This window comes from Neophocaena asiaeorientalis, unplaced genomic scaffold (genome assembly GCF_003031525.2).
Source record: "Neophocaena asiaeorientalis asiaeorientalis breed wild unplaced genomic scaffold, Neophocaena_asiaeorientalis_V1.1 scaffold398, whole genome shotgun sequence".
NCBI classification, from domain to species: domain Eukaryota; kingdom Metazoa; phylum Chordata; class Mammalia; order Artiodactyla; family Phocoenidae; genus Neophocaena; species Neophocaena asiaeorientalis.
Genome location: NW_020173416.1, coordinates 2,133,117 through 2,152,660, shown reverse-complemented (window position 1 = coordinate 2,152,660; position 19,544 = coordinate 2,133,117). Strand labels below are relative to the sequence as shown.

At 41.1% G+C, this 19,544-nt stretch overlaps 1 protein-coding gene across 1 annotated transcript in view; it reads right to left on the bottom strand.

The window, feature by feature from the left end:
- Positions 1–19,544, bottom strand: part of VTI1B (vesicle transport through interaction with t-SNAREs 1B) — a 22,147-nt gene extending 2,603 nt beyond the window's left edge. The window contains exons 1-4 of the mRNA XM_024747241.1: positions 19,085–19,544; positions 5,674–5,732; positions 3,306–3,497; positions 944–1,117 (exon numbers count right to left, since the gene is read on the bottom strand). Of these exons, the coding sequence (XP_024603009.1) occupies positions 944–1,117; positions 3,306–3,497; positions 5,674–5,732; positions 19,085–19,199 (540 nt within the window). The 5' untranslated portion in view covers positions 19,200–19,544. The remainder of the gene's footprint in view (positions 1–943; positions 1,118–3,305; positions 3,498–5,673; positions 5,733–19,084) is intronic.

Below are 19,544 nucleotides of genomic sequence, written 5' to 3'. Positions count from 1 at the left end.
ACTAATCCACCTGGTTAAGTTCAGAAGTGAAAAAAACACACAATCTGTAAAACAAATTACCTTCTCTACAGCTTAACTTGAATTCGGTACTTTATTGTGGATTTTCACTAAGGAGGGAAGGGGGCATCATTTTGACTTAATTTTAAGAATGGAGAATTACAGCTACTAAGCTGGAAAAATCAGTGTGGGGATTTCAGATGATTTTCTCATATATCTAAGTCTTGCCCACAGTATCTGTTTTTCAGTTTGGATCTGCCTCACGCTCTTTAAGAATACAGCATCCATTGGCAAGTTGTACTATTTTAAAATTCCTTTGCAGATGGTACAGAAAGGAAGGAAGGAATTGTTTTCCAGAGCCTCTTAGAGTGTAGTAGATTAGACACCACAGTATAGTCATCATTTGGCCTGAGTATTTGTTTTCTTCTCACAATGATCTCCCTTACCTTAGGTAACAGTAAAGAGTTACAGCCCAGAATTGAACCTCTGTAAATTGTCAGTAGTACTATTTTATGACATGTGGAAAATAGCCTTGGCTCTAAATGACATGAAAGCATCATCTACTTAAAGAGATCTTAGCTTTCCTAAGAATAGCAGATGTTCTACTAGACATATGAGAAATGAAAATCTGATTCATAATACAGGACCTAGTAAAAGGATGGAGTGGCTACAATCTTATTTGACAATCTTCAATAAATGCAGAAATTGGATTTCTGCAGTCCACCCCCCTGCCCCCCCCCATGACTTCTAAATCTTAGAAGTAAAATTACTTCCAAGGGATATCTTTCAGCCAAGCAAACTACAGACAGAGAAAAGAGTAAGAACCTAAAAGGTCATACCCTGAATTTGGAACTGTGGTAGCTTCTGGCACCAGCAAGGCATCAGGGTGTAACGGGCCCACCTACTTTCCCCACTCTTGCCCCTCTCCCCATCCACTCAGACTTACTCTACTCTTGGTACGTTCCAACTGTTCACGTTGCTCCCCCAGTTCTTCTATGATTTCTGAGCCAATCTGGTCAGTCTCTGCAGCAATCCGATGAGAACGCTCAATACTCTGGGTGGCCCGGTTCAGGCTGTCAGTGCCTTGCAGAAGCAATGCCCTTTGAGGCTGTAGCCGATTCTGATAGCAGTATGGAAGGGAAATGTTATACTTCTTCCATTATAAATGAAGTTATAAGAAGGAATATCGTGTGCAATAATTTTCATTACTTTTAAGGCAACCAAAGATGCTAACAAATCAAACTAAAAGAGAACCTGGGATTCAATCTAGGATCATAATACCTCCCAATTCACTGCTTCTTACACTTAAGTGAGGCAAGAAAAGGATTAAACACATCAGAGCATTTTCCCTGTGCTCCTGATGAATTTGAACTGGTTCATGTGCTTTCTGGACTAGCAACTTCTGAGAGGCAATGGCCCTGATGTGGGGTACAGTAGCTTCCCCAAAATGCATACAGCCTGTAATTTTGAGAGAGCAAACCAACTGAACTCTACCGCCCTAGAAATAGTTTAATTCACTGAAAATGCCCACTGATTGGTATTGAGGATTGAGGGACCATGAATAAGCTATTTGTTTTCAGCACATATAGAACTCATTTAAAAGTGTGAGACACTACCACATTCTGGGAAAAAAGTGGCTACACTCTTGGTAAGCCTCCAAAAGAATTTCACCTTAGGCCAAGCACAGAAAACAAAAACTGAAGTTGTTGCACTGGTGATTTGCTCTCAGGGAAGGTAATATCTGGAGCCAAAAAAGCTGCCCTAATTTCCCGAGCACCCTATTTCTAAATCTCCACCAAAGTTTTATTCCACCTATAATCCTAAGCACAGAAGGCATAAGGACAGAAGTAGCCTTTGTCAGGCCAGAAATAACCACTGACAGAAACGGATGCAGCTCTAAGTTCTCAGCTATTCAAAGCACGCATGTGCACACACTCAAAAAAGGGCTGGCTCACAAGGCCTATTACTGAGCAGGTGACTATTAGCACTAGACCCCACCACCAAGAAGGCAAAAGATGCATCCCCAGATCAGGAGCAACAAGAAGGCTTTTCAGTTCATATATGGCATATGAACAAGTGGATGAGGAAACCACTGAATAAGGCTGAAATAAATCCCAGTTACATTGGCTTATAAAGCAGCAGGAAAAAGGGTTTTGAAAAATAAAAGATGGGGATTTTCAACTGATTAGGCTTAAGAAAGAGCAGGAAGAGACAGTAAGGTCACACAAATCAACCCCAGATTCGGAACAATAATTCTACTGCAGGTGGTTTGTATCTCTAAATAGTTTCTGAAACTAATAATTTTAAAGCAAAATTGTTATTTGGAATTATCTTCCCCCTTTTTGTTTTCAGGGCTTTTTGGGTCACAAATGACCAAAGTCACTATACACCTTTCATCTCACTTTAACAAGCTCTACTTGCCAGCCTTTTCTCACCCTCCTTTCACAAGTGAATTTTGAAAATTTAACATTCTCAAATACTCTAGTTTTGACATCAGGAATGTTAGGCTAGTATCATTTGAATATCTCTTAAACTATATTCAGGATGTATCATGAAATAGGATTTGTTTAAAATTGTGCCATTAGCCTTTCTACATCCGTGCAGTCTGCACTTGTGGGCCCTGTTCACTTCTCTCCCACATTACTGGTCAGGCCATTTCTACTTTGTGCTGTGGAATATAATCCCAAATGTAACACATAAAATTTAATCTTTGTGAAGTTTTATTCCTTTAACTATGCTCTCTAGACAGTTTGAGAATACAGGTTTTCGGCTTAGTCAGTCTAATTTTATAAATGAGAATACTGGAGGCTAGAGAGTCAGTCTGGCTCACTTTCTATCACAACAAAGTAAGGTGTTAGCCCGCTTTTTAAGAAGCAGCCTGCTTTCTCTACTGTATCTGGGCTGTTGGGCCATCCTGATATAAATGTAAGGGAAAGCATGGGTTAATTTTGTAACAATACTCTGATAAATTAAAAGCCTAACTGAACTTTGGGGGCATATGTGAGAAAGAAACTGGATCAATGAGTCAGACTACAGAGTCCAGATGTAATATGAATAGGTAACACTTGTATATCACCACTACACACCAAGCACTGTTTTATACATAAAGGATACAAAGAAATCTAAACAAGCAAATTGTTTGGAATGATCTGCATTAAATTCAGTAGAGGTGGGCACCCAAGGGGAGAAGGCGAATTGGATGCAAGAAAGAGGATAAAGTGGGAAAAAGTCAAGTATGCACTGATAACATGAACTGTACTCTACAGTACGGTTAATCATTGCGCCACAGACCAGCAAGGGAAGCTTACCATGTGCTCCTTCTCTACAGCGTATGTACCATACTTCATGTCTCCTCCACCCCCAGGAGTGGCTGTCAAAGGTGTGCTTCTCACTTCCCGATGGAGTTTGGCAAGGTCCTTCCGGTAGGTTCGAAGCTTAGACATCATAGGGTTACGAAAAGATAGGGGGGCATAACGTAGCTCCTCTTCCATCTCTGCCAGCTAGGAAGGCAGGAAGTAGTGAGTAGATGGCCTGCTTCTGTTCTCTCTCATATGGGTAGTATGTCTAGTTTGGACTAATCAAACCACAGACCACCGTAAATAAATATTCAACCATGTGGTCCAGGAGGGCAGGAACCACATGTGACACGTTCACTTCATTACTCTTAGTGCCTGGCACAGTGCCTAGCAGGCCTTCAAAAAGTATGTGATGAATGAGTGAGAAAACTAACAAGTACCTTATAGCTTATTAAACATTTTTTACATGCATTCTCTAATTTATTCCTCACAACAGATCAATAAGGTAGGAAATACTACTTCTACTTCATATATAAGACTTGATGAAACCTGCTCAAGATTACATAACAAGAGAAGTCAGGATTCAAAAATCTTCAAACTCTCTTTTCAGTATACCAAGTTCTTAGCCTGTTATGGTTCAAGTGCTTTCATGAAGCACTCTGAGATCTACTGTACTAAAAATGCTAGGGGTATGGCATCAAGATTCTTCCCTTCCTCCTCCTTCTGAAAATCAACTGTTTGTCTCCATGTAGACAAACAGAATAACCAGGGGTCCAAATCATTCCCATTTTTCTGGGATAAGTAAACTGTAACACCTAGACCCAATTTACATGAAGCCGTCTGTCTGGGATGGCCAGAGTAGGACTGGTTAATTTTTTTAAGTTCAGGGAAAGAAAGTATCTAAGCACCAAACAAATAAATTGGTATTAATTAAACGGTTTTTGAAATGCTACCAAGATGTTAAGTGAAAAAGAAGACTGGCTCTGTAACAGGTATCATGGATATGCCCAGCTGTACACAGGTATTAGAAAAGTTTCTGGTACTCCCATTATGAAGGAGATAGTTTCCACAGTCTGGTAGGCTGATCCTTCTTAAAATAGATGCAGAATAGAGAAAAGGATGCAGATAAGCTTACCTTCTCAGAACTGCATTGAGATAAGGAAGTTGTTCTTCAACAAGCAATAAAGAAGTTCTCTGGCTTAAAAAGAATTTTTCAGTCTACTCTGGAGTAGCAAATACTAGGGGCAACTATTTCTTTGGAGTACTACCAGGGACCTGGATTTTAGCTCCAGCCTCCTAAAAGGTTTTGCTGAAGCCAGAACACAATGATATGGAGAACAGAGGACCCTTACTTCTAAAAGGTGAGAGCAAAACTTGCTTTTTGTTTCTTTGTTTGTTTTTTGTTGTTGTTAAAGAAAAGGCACAGATTAAGAGAGAAGCAGTTCTTAAACTGCTCAGCAACCTGGACCAACATCTGACAAGCTCTGGGTCCTGACTGGGAACTCATCCTGTCCATGCATGCCTTGCCCAAGGTACCAAATCCTCCTGTCTTTTAAAACAGAAGGGAATAGGGACTTCCCTGGTGGTCCAGTGTGGTAAAGAATCCGTCTTCCAATGCAGGAGACGCAGGTTCGATCCCTGGTCAGGGAACTAAGATCCCACATGCTGCTGGGCAACTAAGCCCACGATCTACAACTACTGAGCTCGCACGCCTCAACTAGAGAGCCCACGTGCTGCAAACTACAGAGCCCACGCGCCACAACTACAGAGGTCATTACTAGAGAGAGAAAAAAACCCACACGCCACAACTAGAGAGAAGCCTGCCCACTGCAACGAAAGATCCTGCGTGCTGAAACTAAGACCCGGTGCAGCCCCAAAAATAAATAAATAAATTTAAATAAATAAATAAATAAATAATAAAATAAAAACTACACTGGCATATATGCAAAATTCAACACTCTCCAAAAAAAAAAAAAAAAACCAAACAAAAAAACCCCCCCAAAACCAGAAGGGAACATGGCTAGAACCACCTCTGAGCTCCATTTTGTGTAACAGTAATTTTAACAAAGGAGAATAACTGATCTCAATGGCCAGCTTTTAAAATGAGATTTTAAAAGACCACCCAGGTAGAAGTATGAGAATGTCCTTATTACAGCAGCAATGTATTATCAAAGACTCATTTCAGGAGAGTCTCCAAGCTTTACCCATTTGTGTTTGCCCCTCAACACCCAGCCCCATCAACTGGCCTCATTCGGTAAGAAATAATCAAAAGCAAGATCAATGGACAGGAAGAGTTAATCTGTGATCAGGTCACAAGCATTACTTCTGGAAAAGACCAACAAACAGGAAGAAGATATAAGGACTTGTTCCTTGTTCTCACCGTTTCATTTGCTTCCTGTTGCTTTTCATCAAAATCTCTGATCAACTTCTTCTTCTCTTCTGGAAAAGACAGACAAGTTTTCAATGCTCAGTCCTGCTTCCAAACATTCCTAGAGGCTATACCCTCTGCTTAGAATAAACTCCACATTCCTTTCCTGCAGGTACTACTATAGTACTTAATCACCCCTAAAAGACATTTAGAAACATAGGGGAACTAGTTATCACAGTAACTGGGGGGAAGGGAGAGGGACGGTATTATCATTGGCATTAAGTGTCCAGGGAACAAGAATATCTATGCTACGGACAGTCCTGCATAACAATGATCTGGCCCCAAAGACCAACAGCATCCCTACTAGGAAAGACAACAGGTCTAAATCAATCATTGTCAGTCTTTTTTCACCCATCCTAACAGGAACCAGGCACACTTTCATCAATAAGAATGTTTAACAATACTAGTTCTCTGAAATCTTTGTCCCCATTTTCACTCCCACTGTAAATCACATCTCTATGTTAACCCTTATCCACTGCTGTTCTGCAAAACAAATTCAAAACCCACCTACTCTGCTCGCTGGAGAGACTGCATGGTATACAGCACAAGTTTCTTAGCCACACCCACTGGCAGTGGTATGGGAAATGACGTAAAATACCACTGACTCACACAGGGAAAGTCACTCCTTGTTCAGTACTTTGCATCATATCATTTTAGTGCTAGTATGTCTTTAACACCTAAAAATTACTCATCTCCCCTTTTAACAAAAACAGAACAGGCTTTAGCTTCAAAGCAATAACATCTAACTAAAACAGCACTGTTTTGCCTTCACTGTATTTTTTCTGATCATTTAGATAGGTTCTATAGATTTTCCATTTAAGGTAGTGATATAAAATTTCCTTTTAAAGTAACTTTATGTATTAAATAAATGCATTTTACATGAAATATATAAATAAAATGATTAATTATAGTAAAAATGGTGCTTGGACACAGCAAAAATGATGAAGGGAGTACTGGCATGCTGTCACCTGGTAAACATCTGTATGGGGGAAGTGCTGGTGAGTAAAGGGGCTTAGGTTCTGGTTCTAGCTTTGGGTCTGACTCAACATGTAAGCTTGGATAATTCTCTTCATCTCTTTGGGACCTAACCTCCTTCCTTGGTTATAAAATGAGGAGGTAGGTCATACCTAACAGGCATAGCTTTTTTTTTTTTTTTTTTTTTTAATTTTTTTTTGGCTGCATTGGGTCTTCTTTGCAGCATGCGGTTTTTTTTCTAGTTGCGGCGAGTGGGGGCTACTCTTCGGTGCGCGGGCTTCTCATCACGGTGCCTTCTCTTGTTGCGGAGCACGGGCTCTAGGCACGCGGGCTCAGTAGTTGTGGCACACAGGCTTAGTTGCTCCATGGCATGTGGGATCTTCCCAGACCAGGGCTCAAACCCGTGTCCTCTACATTGGCAGGAAGATTCTTTACCACTGCGCCACCAGGGAAGCCCTAATAAGCATATCTAACAAGCAAAAATTAGTCCTATTTATGAGGAGTTTTTGTTCTTTTTAATGTATACATCCAAATGAATCTTCTCCCTGGAAATCTATACATAATCTACTTATTACCACAAAGTTATCATTGCTACAATATTTTTTGAACTCATCTTTTGGAATTATGTTCACAATCTGGGGATATAGTTTTCTTTAATTGTGGTAAAATATATACATAACATAAAATTTACCATTTTGACTGTTTTTAAGTATACAGTTAAAGGGCATTAAGTACATCCACAATGTCGTGTAACCATCACCATTATCCACCTCTAGAACCTTTTCATCATCCCAGACTGAAACTCCATACCCATTAAACACTAACTCCCCATTTCCCCTCTCCCTGGACTCTGGTAACCACCATTCTACTTTCTGTGTCTATGAATCTGACTACTCTAGGCACTTCATATAAGAGGAATCTTACAATTTCACTTACCATAATGTCTTCAAGGTTCATCCATACTGTAGCACGTATAAGGACACGGTCTTTTTTTTTGGCGGTACGCGGGCCTCTCACTGTTGTGGCCTCTCCCATTGCGGAACACAGGCTCCAGACACACAGGCTCAGCAGCCATGGCTCACGGGCCCAGCCGCTCCGCAGCATGTGGGATCTTCCCAGACCGGGGCACGAACCCGTGTCCCCTGCATCAGCAGGCAGATTCTCAACCACTGCGCCACCAGGGAAGCCCAGGACACGGTCTTTTAAAAAGCTCAATGTGATTTCTAAATACAAGCCAGCACTTCCATCAACTGAAGAAAGAGCAATCTTTTCCAATGCCAAGAAAACAGCTGAGTTGCGCTTACAAAGGGATGGCACATGGGTACTTGACATGCTGTCCTAAGATTTTCTTGGATAATTCTGTTTACCCTGATTTTCATCTCACATCTTGACTTTAAAGCCAAATACCATGTACGATGTAACACCACTGTAATGCTTTATATGGATTTACATTTTGTTAATCACAACAGCATCTAGCATGTCAGCTGTCCACTGCTTTTCAACTGATCATAAATCATTTTGCTTGTGTATATTCTATATTCTCAACGTGAGATCAAGATCCTTCTGAGTAGAGAAATTTACTTTTTCTTTTATACATCCCATAGCTTCTAGAACTCTAAACCTGGTAGGGTACTCCTTAGACACTGCTATTGCCTACAAGAGCAAACAACAATGCACCCTTTACTAAGCTGCCTTCGTTGTCATGTGACATTCCCTAAATAGGTACTCCAGGTAAACTATTTCTCACTACACACCACTCATCAGCAGCAGGGTTTTTGTTTTGTTTTGTTTTGTTTTTGCGGTACGCGGGCCTCTCACTGCTGCGGCCCCTCCCCTTGCGGAGCACAGGCTCCGGATGCACAGGCTCAGCAGCCATGGCTCACAGGTCCAGCCGCTCCGCAGCACATGGGATCTTCCCGGACCGGGGCACGAACCCGTGTCCCCTGCATCGGCAGGTGGACCCTCAACCACTGCGCCACCAGGGAAGCCCAAAACCCAGGGTTTTTAGTTTAAAAAAACAAAAAAAAATAGGAGAAAGTTCAGCCCTGGCAAATGGCCTACATCTTGACTAACCATGATGTAACTGAAATAAGTGCCAAAGCAGCTGTTATTATCCTTGAGTAGTCTGCGTTTTCAGCTATCAGCAGTGAAATAATATCTGCAATCAAGAATGGCCACTTCCATGGACAGCTATCATATTATTTTGTAACAAGCATTCACTGAAGTGTTGAGTGTCGTCACTCCTCTGAATAGGCACATCTCCAAACTCCAGCACACTCACTTCTGATCCAAGATGACAGTATTCTCTAAGTGCATTCCCGTCCTAGATTTTTCTACATCTCTATTAGTCATAAATTCTCCTCCATTATTCTTTCTTTGTTAAAAGACATGAAAATCTGCATTCCTAAGAATGACTCAAAGAAAGTAGCTACATAAATAAGACTGGGGGAGGGGAAGGAGGCAGCACACAGAATCTTGAGCCTTTCACTAACTTCCCTGCATGATTCTGTTATTCTCAGTCTTTTTGGAATACTCTGCTCTCTATCTGATTTCATAAGGCATGCGTTCTACTAGGAGTGCTCTACAACTTATATACTTTTAAAGGTTCAAGAGATTAAACCCCTACCCAACTGAGAGGTATCAATAGCTGTTCCTTTATGCTTTAGACTCAGAATTGTGAAATCAATGAATATAAGAGCTGAGATGGACCTCAGAGATCATCTAGTCTAACCTTCTCATTTAGCAGTTGAGGAAATTAGAGCCTGCAGAAACTGTCTTCCCCAAGGCCACAGAAGGAGTAGATGTGTAGCAACACTAGTTCCAGAATGCAAGTCTCCTGACTCCCAACCCAGTGCTTCTGTACACTATAGTGTTGAGGGGCATTTTTGTGCTCCCAGGTATACAGGTATAATATGTTCAAACCTCTTAACCTCTTAATTTTTTATGGAGTTAGAATTAACACTACAATCAACTACAAAACAACAGGACTGATACTGGGTAGAACAGACACCAGAAACAAGAGTGAGCTACTCCAAATAACACTATCCCCTACCCCACATGCCTTCCCAAACCCCTCACCTGTGACTGACTCACTCTGAAGCTGAATGTTTGGTAAACTGGGTGGATGGCCGCACAATGCCCCGGACATGGAATAAAATGGAAACACCCAGCTCTGAAAGTGCTAGAGGAAACCTACCTTATGTTCGACCAAGGTGGCAGCCTCTCTTTCTTTCTGGCTATTTGAATTGCCAGCCCAAGAATGACTAACCTTGGTCCATCAGAACTGTGGAAATAACTTCAGTTTCACCAGGATCTTTAAAATCTGTGATTAATGTTTTTGGCGCCCCATTGTGGCATTTCTAGGACCTACATCCTCTTTGTAGACCACATGGTTACCTGATCCTTTCTAAGCCTGTTTCCTCAACTATAAATAAGAAATATAACGGTACTGACCTCGTACAGTTGTCTGAAAGAGTTAAAAGAGACAATACACATAACAAACACATAACAAATGCCAGGCATATTAAGGGTTCAATAAATAGTAACTACCACTGTTTTTTAAAAGTAAATCCCTAGGTAGGAAAAACTGAGCAAAAACAAAATTCACCAAAGAATATGAAGAGTGTTGGAAAAATTAAAATTCTGCAGTTAGTGAGTAATTGTGTTTACCAACCTGCTACATATGATCCTTCATAGTTATTATTTTTTCTGGTTTCTAAAATAATGGAGTCTCACGTATAGATACTGAGATTTAAGTGAATTAAAATGAAAAACTTTCAATAATTTTATAATGTTCAATAATAATGTGCCTTCAAAAAAAAATAATGTGCCTTCAGGTGCTACAAAACTAAAACTAAAAGTCCTGACTATAGGTACTTACTCTATTAATTGGATAAGAATTTATAGCAGTCTGAGGTATCTGGAGAGACATCTTCATATGCTGCGAAGCTAAGACTAGAAATTATGGTTGTAGGTGCTTAATGTAATATTAAATGGATTAATAATTATCATATATGCTAATGGATTGTCATTGTCATACAAAATTCCTAAAGTAGGACACATTGTGTCTGTTATCCTATCCTTTTTTTAAATAGGTATATATAGATATATAGATATATAGATAGAGTTTAAAAGTGGTGAAACTGTGGAAAACACGGCAGAATAGAAATAAAATCACACTGAGTTTTTATACCCAATCATATATTATTACTATTTTCTTCCCAACAATTCACAGTATTTATACAATCATTCAACAAATATTTATAGAGCACCTAGTATGTACTAGGCACTGCTCTAGGTGCTTAGGATACATAATTTACCAAACAGACAAAATATAGAGCTTATGATAGAAGAGGGAACACTTCCAAAGTTTTTTAAGAGGCCAGCACTACACTGATACCAAAACCAGCGAAGAACACCACAAAAATATTATAGGCCAATATCCCTGGTGAACACAGATGCAAAAATCCTCAACAAAATAATAGCAAACTGAATGGCATTTTCTATAGAAATAGAACAAACAATCCAAAAATTTTTAGGTAACCACAAAAGACCCCAATTAGCCAAAGCAATCTTGAAAAAGAACAACAAAGCTGGAGGCATCATGCTTTCTGATTTCAAACTGCAGCTGACCCTTGAACAACAAGGATTTGAACTGGGTGGGTCCACTTATACACAGATTTTTTTCAATAGTAAATACTACAGTACCACATAACCTGTGGTTGGCTGAATCTGCAGATAATGAGGAAACTTGGATAGGAGGGCCAACAAGTTACACTCAGATTTTCAGCTGCGCAGAGGGCTGGCACCCAGGATCAACTGTATATTACAAAGCTATAATAATGAAAACAGTATGGTACTGGCATAAAAACAGATTCAAAGCTCAATGGAATGGAAAAGAGAGCCCAGAAGTAAGTCCACACATATATGGTCAATTCACTTACAACAAAGGAGCCCAGAATATACAATGGGGAAATGTATTAGGAAAAACCCAGTCTTTCTCCCTCCTATCTTTCTCTCCTGTATAGGAAAAAACTTAGTCCTTCCTCCTGTTGTTTGTTTCCCATGTGTCTCCTTTACTACTCACAAAGAACACTTCACTTTTGGTCACCGAATGTATGGGTTTTTTCCCCACAGCAGCAATTCTCTGAGACACCAGCTGGGTGTCCTGCAATTTGACTCAATTCTGACGCTATCTACCCAGAGACAGTATCAGATTCCAGAGGTTCAGGGCTCAGTCCCACAAGACTGGCCCCACCACCACCTCAGATGCCAATTGCAAGTAGTAGGTCCTCAGGTTACCCACAACTTCTGTCCAATTTGGTTACAAACTGGAGGTTCCTATGACCCCCTCCTCAGATTCAATTAATATGGTAGAGAGGCTCACAAAACTCAGAGAAACACTTACTTAGGTTTACCAGTTTATTAAAGGATATGATAAAGGATACAGATGAAAAGTCAGATGAAGAGAGACATAGGGCAAGGTCTTGGAGGGTCTCTTTCCCCTCCTGTTCTGTCCCACAGGACCTCCTGTCCCCGCAGAGTTGAGGTGCACCACCCTCCCAGTGTGGATATGTTCAACCACCTGGAAGCTCTCTGAGCCCCATACTACTGAAATTTTATGGAGGCTTCCTCACATAGACATGGTTAATTATTAATTCCATTTGAAGCCCCTTTCCCGTCTCCAGAGAAGTGTGGAGCAGGACTGAAAATCCAAGCTTCTAATCATGGGTTGGTCTTTCTGGTAACCAGCTCCCATCCAGAAGCCACCTAGGAGCCCACCCAGAGCAGCCTCACTGAATAAAAGGTGCTCCCAGAAATTACAAGGGTTTTAGAAGCTCTGTGTCAGGAGAGAAATATTTGTTTCCTGTTCCCTCACAGAAAAGGACAGTCTCTCCAATAAATGGTGTTGGGAAACATTTGACAGTCACATGCAAAAGAATGAAACTGGGCCACTATCTTTACACTATATACAAAAATTAACTCAAAAAGGATTAAAGACTTGAATGTTCACAATGATATTTTGGATTTGGCACGAAAAGTAAAAGCAACAAAAGCAAAAATAAACTAGCAGGGCTACATCAAACTAAAAGCTTCTGAGAGATCCTAGGCAAAACATGCTCTGGCATAAATTATACCAATGTTTTCTTAGGTCAGTCTCCCAAGGCAATAGAAATAAAAACAAAAATAAACAAATTGAACCTAATCAAGCTTACAAACTTTTGCACAACAAAGGGAACCATAAACAAATCGAAAAGACAACCCATGGAATGGGAGAAAATATTTGCAAACGATGCAACCAACAAAGGCTTAATTTCCAAAATATGCAAACAGTTCATACAATTCAACGACAAAATAACAAACAACCCAGTATATGATATCACTTATATGTGGAATCTAAAATACGATACAAATCAACACATCTACAAAACAAAAACAGGGGGACTTCCCTGGGGGTGCAGTGGTTAAGAATCCTCCTGCTAATGCAGGGGACACTGGTTCGAGCCCTGGTCCAGGACGATCCCACATGCCACAGAGCAACTAAGCTCGTGCGCCACAAAACTACTGCGCCTGTGCTCTAGAGCCTGCGAGCCACAGCTACTGAAGCCCATGTGCCTAGAGCCCATGCTCCACAACAAGAGAAGCCACTGCAATGAGAAGCCCATGTACCGCAACGAAGAGTAGCCCTAGCTCGCTGCAACTAGAGAAAGCCTGTGCACAGCAATGAAGACCCAATGCAGCCAAAAATAAATTAACTAAAAAACAAACAAAACAAAACAGGGACTTCCCTGGCGGTCCAATGGTTAAGATTCTGTGCTTCCACTGCAGGGAGCAAGGGTTAAGATCCTATATGCCACGTGGTGCAGCCAAAAAAAAAACCCAAAACAAAACAAAAACCAAAACAAAACAAAAACAGACTCACAGATATAGAGAACAGACTTGTGGTTGCCAAGGGAGAGAGGGGGTAGGGGAGAGAAGGAATGGAAGTTTGGGATTAGCAGATGCAAACTAGTATATATAGGATGGATAAACAACAAGGTCCTACTGTATAGCACAGGGAACTATATTCAATATCCTGTGACAAACCATAATGGAAAAGAATAGGAAAAAGAATATATACATGTATAGCTGAGTCACTTTGCTGTACAGAAGAAATTAACACAACATTGTAAATCAACTACATTAAAAAAAAAAAAAGGCAAAAAACACACACCAGAAAATAAATTGCTTGGAAAAAAAGAAAGGCTTCTGGATAGCAAAAGGAAACTCTCAACAAAATGAAAAAAATTTATTTACTGGGAGAATATATTTGTAAATCATATATCCGATAAGGGGCTAGTATCCACAATATATAAAGAACTCATACAACTGAATAGCAAAAACCCAAACAATCCAATTATAAAATGAGCAGAGGATCTGAATAAACATTTTTCCAAAGAAGACATACAATGGACAAAGGGTACATGAAAAGATACTAGACTAATCATCAGGGAGATGCAAATCAAAGACACAATGAGATATCACCTCACACCTGTTAGAATGGCTATTATCAAAAAGACAAGAAATAACATGTGCTATAGAAATTCAAAGAAAGAGATATCAGTATGGCTGATAGCAGTTTTAAATGCCTTCATGAAAAGAATCAAATTAAGCAGTTTAAACATTTAAACTTCTTCTTGTTACTTAAGTAACAAGAAATAAACAAGAATGCCAATACATGCTGGCTGTGTGATCCTTTTAATATCATATGAGAAGGCATCTATAAGAGTGAACTGATTATCCATTTAACTAACTTCTTCAGGGGTCATTTTTAGAATTAGATTTGCTTACATTTCCCATTAACAAAAGAATGATTCTCATGTAAATGTTAAAATTTTAAGCAGTGTTTTATGGACTGAGGCCAACATTTTCTTCTGGAGAAAGTAGTCTCTACAACTGGAATGTAATTAATAGAAAACCATGATTTGATTTTCAAATCATTAGTTTTGTACATAAGCATTCATTCAATGAGTACCTGTTGAACATACCTACAGAAGATTAAATTGGCAGGTCAGATTTCACCTGCAGATTTGCTCTGTTTGGTCCGTAAAGCATTTGAAAAATATCTGAGTTGGGGGCTTCCCTGGTGGCACAGTGGTTGAGAGTCCACCTGCCGATGCAGGGGACAAGGGTTCGTGTCCCGGTCCGGGAAGATCCCACATGCTGTGGAGCGGCTGGGCCCGTGAGCCATGGCCGCTGAGCCTGTGCGTCCGGAGGCCAGCAATGGGAGAGGCCACAACAGTGAGAGGCCCCCGTACCGCAAAAAAAAAAAAAAAAAACTTAAACAAAAACAAACAAAAAATATCTGAGTTGGTGGCTCACAAATAAAAATCAAGAGGCTTCATGTATTTAAAAAAAAAAAGAAAGAAAGAAACAACATGTGTTGATGAGCTTATGTCCTAGTTCAGTGGCCTTCAAACTTGACAGGCATCAGAAATCCCCCAGAGGGCTGTTAAAATACACTGTTAAAACAGTTAATGATTCAATAAATCTTGGGTGGGAACCAAGAATGTGCATTTCTAACAAGTTTCCAGATGATGCTGATGCTGTTGGTTCAGGGATCATACTTTGAAAACCACTGTTCTACTGAAAGGAAGACAAATAATATACTATAAATATCATAAATATGTAAAGTGTCTGGGCTTCCCTGGTGGCGCAGTGGTTAAGAATACGCCTGCCAATGCAGGGGGCACAGGTTCCAGTCCTGGTCCGGGAAGATCCCACATGCTGTGGAGGAACTAAGCCCGTGCACCACAACTACTGAGCCTGTGTGCCACAACTACTGAAGCCCGCGTGCCTAGAGCCCATGCTCTGCAAAAAGAGAAGCCACCGCAATGAGAAGCCCGCGCACCGCAACAGAGTAGCCCCCACGCACCACAACTAGAGAAAAGCCTGCACGCAGCAACGAAGACCCAACGCAGCCATAAATAAATTAATTAATTAAAAAAACTATGTGAAGTGTCTAGTGTGTTAGAAGATACGTGCTCTAGAAAAAAAGGGAAAGTAGTGCAAGGTAAGGGTAGTTGTATACAGAGCTGGTATTCTTATGTTTTATTTAAATAAAATATCCAATTTCACATACAATAGGAATAATGGCTAATCGCTGTTACTACTGTTAGGCAGTATTTTAAGGGCTTTACATATATTAGCTCGCTTGATCCTCAAAAAATCCCTATGAAGTAAATATAATGACTGATTCCCATTTTGCAAGGGAAACTCATTATGTTAAAGTAAGTTGTTCGAGGTCACCAAGCTATTAAGAGGTGGACCTAGGATATGAACTCAGGCAGTCTGGCTCTAGAATCCTTGCTGTTAAATATTACAATACACTGCCTTTCAACTCATGTATCTTCTTCATAAATGTTATTTTTAATGGTAGGAGAAGAAATATCTGTCAGGCTAGAATGGACATACGTTCTCTATTCTGTGTAATCACTCTTGATGTTCTCATCCACAACCCAAACAAGCCTGCTTCTACTCTTACATTTCTTACAATTATCATTCACTCAACTGACCAAGTGAGAAAATGCAGACATTCTTGAATCTGTCTCCCTCACTCCTCATGTCCAATCAGTATGGTTAATTTCTGTCCAGAATCACCTCTTGGATTTGGGACTCTCTAGATTCCCATGTTACCTAGATGACTGCCATAAAGGCTCCTAACATGGTCTTGTGCCTCTCTTTCATCCTCTACTCAGCCACCAGCATTCTCCTTCTAAAATTAAATCTAACCATATTAGTCAGCTATTTGAAGTCCTTTACTGATTCTCCATATCAAGTCTCGATGTCTTAATGTGACACTTAGGTCCCTTAACTGTCTGGCTGTGTCTTACTTTCCTCATCTATTACTATTCTCCCACACATACCTTTTTTTTTTTTTAATGAAAGTGGCAGCCACTCTTTATTAGGACTCTTTTTTTTTTACATCTTTATTGGAGTATAATTGCTTTACAATGTTGTGTTAGTTTCTGCTGTATAACAAAGTGAATCAGCTATATGTATACATGTATCCCCATATCCCCTCCCTCTTGCATCTCCCTCGTACCCTCCCTATCCCAACCCTCTAGGTCCCACACATATCTTAAGCTCCAGTAATAGTTGTGAATATTTGATTTTTTTCTTCCTTTGTTGCCTCTTCCCATTTCCCCTCTCAGGCAGACTCCTGTTCAACCCTTGACACTCAGTTAGAAGTTCCCCTTTCTGTGAAGCTTCCCTCTTGCTCCCCCACGCCCATGTTAGGTTTTTCTGTCATGGTCTCAAAACTATCTTAGGACTCATCACACACTTTGTGGTAAATTTGCTCCCATTTAAGGAAAGAACTCTTGGAACTTCTCGGGGCTCAGGACACTAACTGATACATAATTCTCAATAAATGTTTATTGAAAAAACTGAATTCAATTACAGAGCATAAGCTAAATGCAAGGGATGTGTTATGTACATTATTCAGTGCTTCATAATTCATGGTGGAAAATAAAGCTTCATAGGTGGAAAGCCTACGAAGTAGTCTCAGGACTAGAAAAAAGAGGAATCAGAGATGAGGCCTGGTGTGTTTGCTTAATTAAATTCAACTTATTTGACAAATACTTATTGAGAAGTATGAATAAAGTAGTGAATAAGAAGACTAAAAGTTGTTGAAATTCTTATAACCTGCGGATATGTGTATATTCTATTTACTTACTCATTGAACAAAGCATTACCAGCAACTCGTGTTCGAGTATTTCGCACTTGGGTAGAAATTCACACCTTTTTGAGTGTCCTCTTTGCAGGAATTAGAAGTTTAGGTAGATGACAAAAGTGAATATAACTAACTCAGTTTTCTAATTTTCAAAACAGAATGTCCTTTGGCATTATTTAGCCTTACAGAAATAGACATTGCAAAATTTAACTCAACACAAGGCTGAAAAAACGGTCTATTTTTCAACCATGTAAATCAGATCCCATCACTCTCCTGTTCTATATCCTTTAACTGCAAGCCACTACATTTAGAAAAAGATGCACATCTTTCACCCTGGTGTACAAGGGCCCATATGCAATCTGGCCCTGCCTACCTCTTTAAAGCCTCATCTACTACCACTAACTATCTCCCCTGCTCATTCCACCCCAAACACACTGGCCTTCTTGTTCTTCCTAGAACATACCAAGCTCATTTCTGCTTAAGGACATTTGCAGTACTATTCTGTCCTGACATTCATTTCTCCCAGATTTTTGCGTGGCTTACTCCCTTACTTCAAGTCTCTGCTCAAATGCCACCTCCTCAAAGAGGCCTTTCACAGCCACCCAATTTAAAATTAGAGCCCCCCCCCATTCCTTGGCCCTGCTTTATTTTCCTGTATTGCCCTTAACACCACCTCTTAATATTTATATATTATCATCGACCCATCAGAACAGAGATTTGTAAGTCTTTTCACTGTCATGTGCCATATTACCAGCATCTAGGGACAGTGCCTGGCACACAGCAGCCTCTCCCAATAAATGTTGAACAAAGGTATGAATTTCATTCTCACCAGAGTCATTCAATTCATATGACCTCGGGTGGGTAACACACAGAGCAAACACTCAAGCTTTGACACTTAGGTAAAAGCAATAAAAGTCTCATCTGCTTTGCCATCAAGATCTATTTTTCTTAAGGCAAAGAACTATAGGAGACCTTCCTATACAGATTCAACTGGAAAACTCTTAGCTCCTCCAAGCAAAGCTTGCAGCACTCTGAATTTTGAAATCAAGGGGCAAGAGACAGTCTAAGCAGAGAGTTCATAAGGGGACCACTCCTAAAGACCACAATCCTGATTTTAAAGACCAATCCCCCTCACGACTGGTTATTTACCAACCCCAAAAGTTATGATTCCCTTGGGTTCTTAATCCTTTTTGTGCTACAGATCCTCTGCCAATCTGGTGAAAACTACGGACCTCTTTTGAGAATAACACTGTTAAATGTATAAAACAAAATACACAGCAGAAACTAACACAACAACGTAAAGCAATTATACTCCAATAAAGATATTAAAAAAAAAACAAAAACAGAGAGCTACAAAAGAAAACCCAATTCTACTCAAATACCGGATCGCAGGCTTAGGTCCCCTACGCTCTTCTTGCCATAGTGAAAATGAAACGAGAAAAATCTGAAGGCTACAGGAGGATCAAGAGGGAGATGACACTCCGAGGTGCATCCCTGAGCACGCTAAGGGGCGGCAGAGAGATCCTGGGCGCCAGGACCCAGCCAGCCCTAGGGGGCGTGTCTGAGAATGAGAAGCGGAGAGAAGGGAGGGAGGGTCTGGGAAGGGGGTGGGAGCTCTTCTTCCCAGAGCTGGCGGAGCTGGGTGCCCCTGGGCTCAGCCTGACCCCGCCTCACCTGTCCCAGCCGTCCCCAGGAGCCGCTCCGGCACCCCTCGTAGGTCTTCATGGAGACCGCGGAAGATCTCATGCAGTTTCTCGAAATGCTCTGAGGAGGCGGCTGAGTTGGCCATGGCGCAGGCCGCTCTCTAGCAGCGGCAGCCGAGATTCCGGGCACGGGGCCCGTTCCTACTCCGCTGTCAGCCGCCCAGCCGCGCAGACATCCCGGCGACCGCCGCCACCGCCGCTCAGAACAAGGCGCTTCCGGGGCCGCGGCGGGGTCCTCCCGAGCCGGAACGCCCACCCCCTGCATGCCGTCACTGACGGCGCGCCGGGCGGCAAAGCCTGACGGAAAGTCGGGCGGGCTGCACTGCCCGGGCTACTCCTGAGGGAGCGGTGTCGCTGGAGCGCGAGCGGCAGTCTCGGAACCCCGGAATTAGCCAGTCCGGGGTTGGGAAGAGCGCCACGGCGGAAGGGAC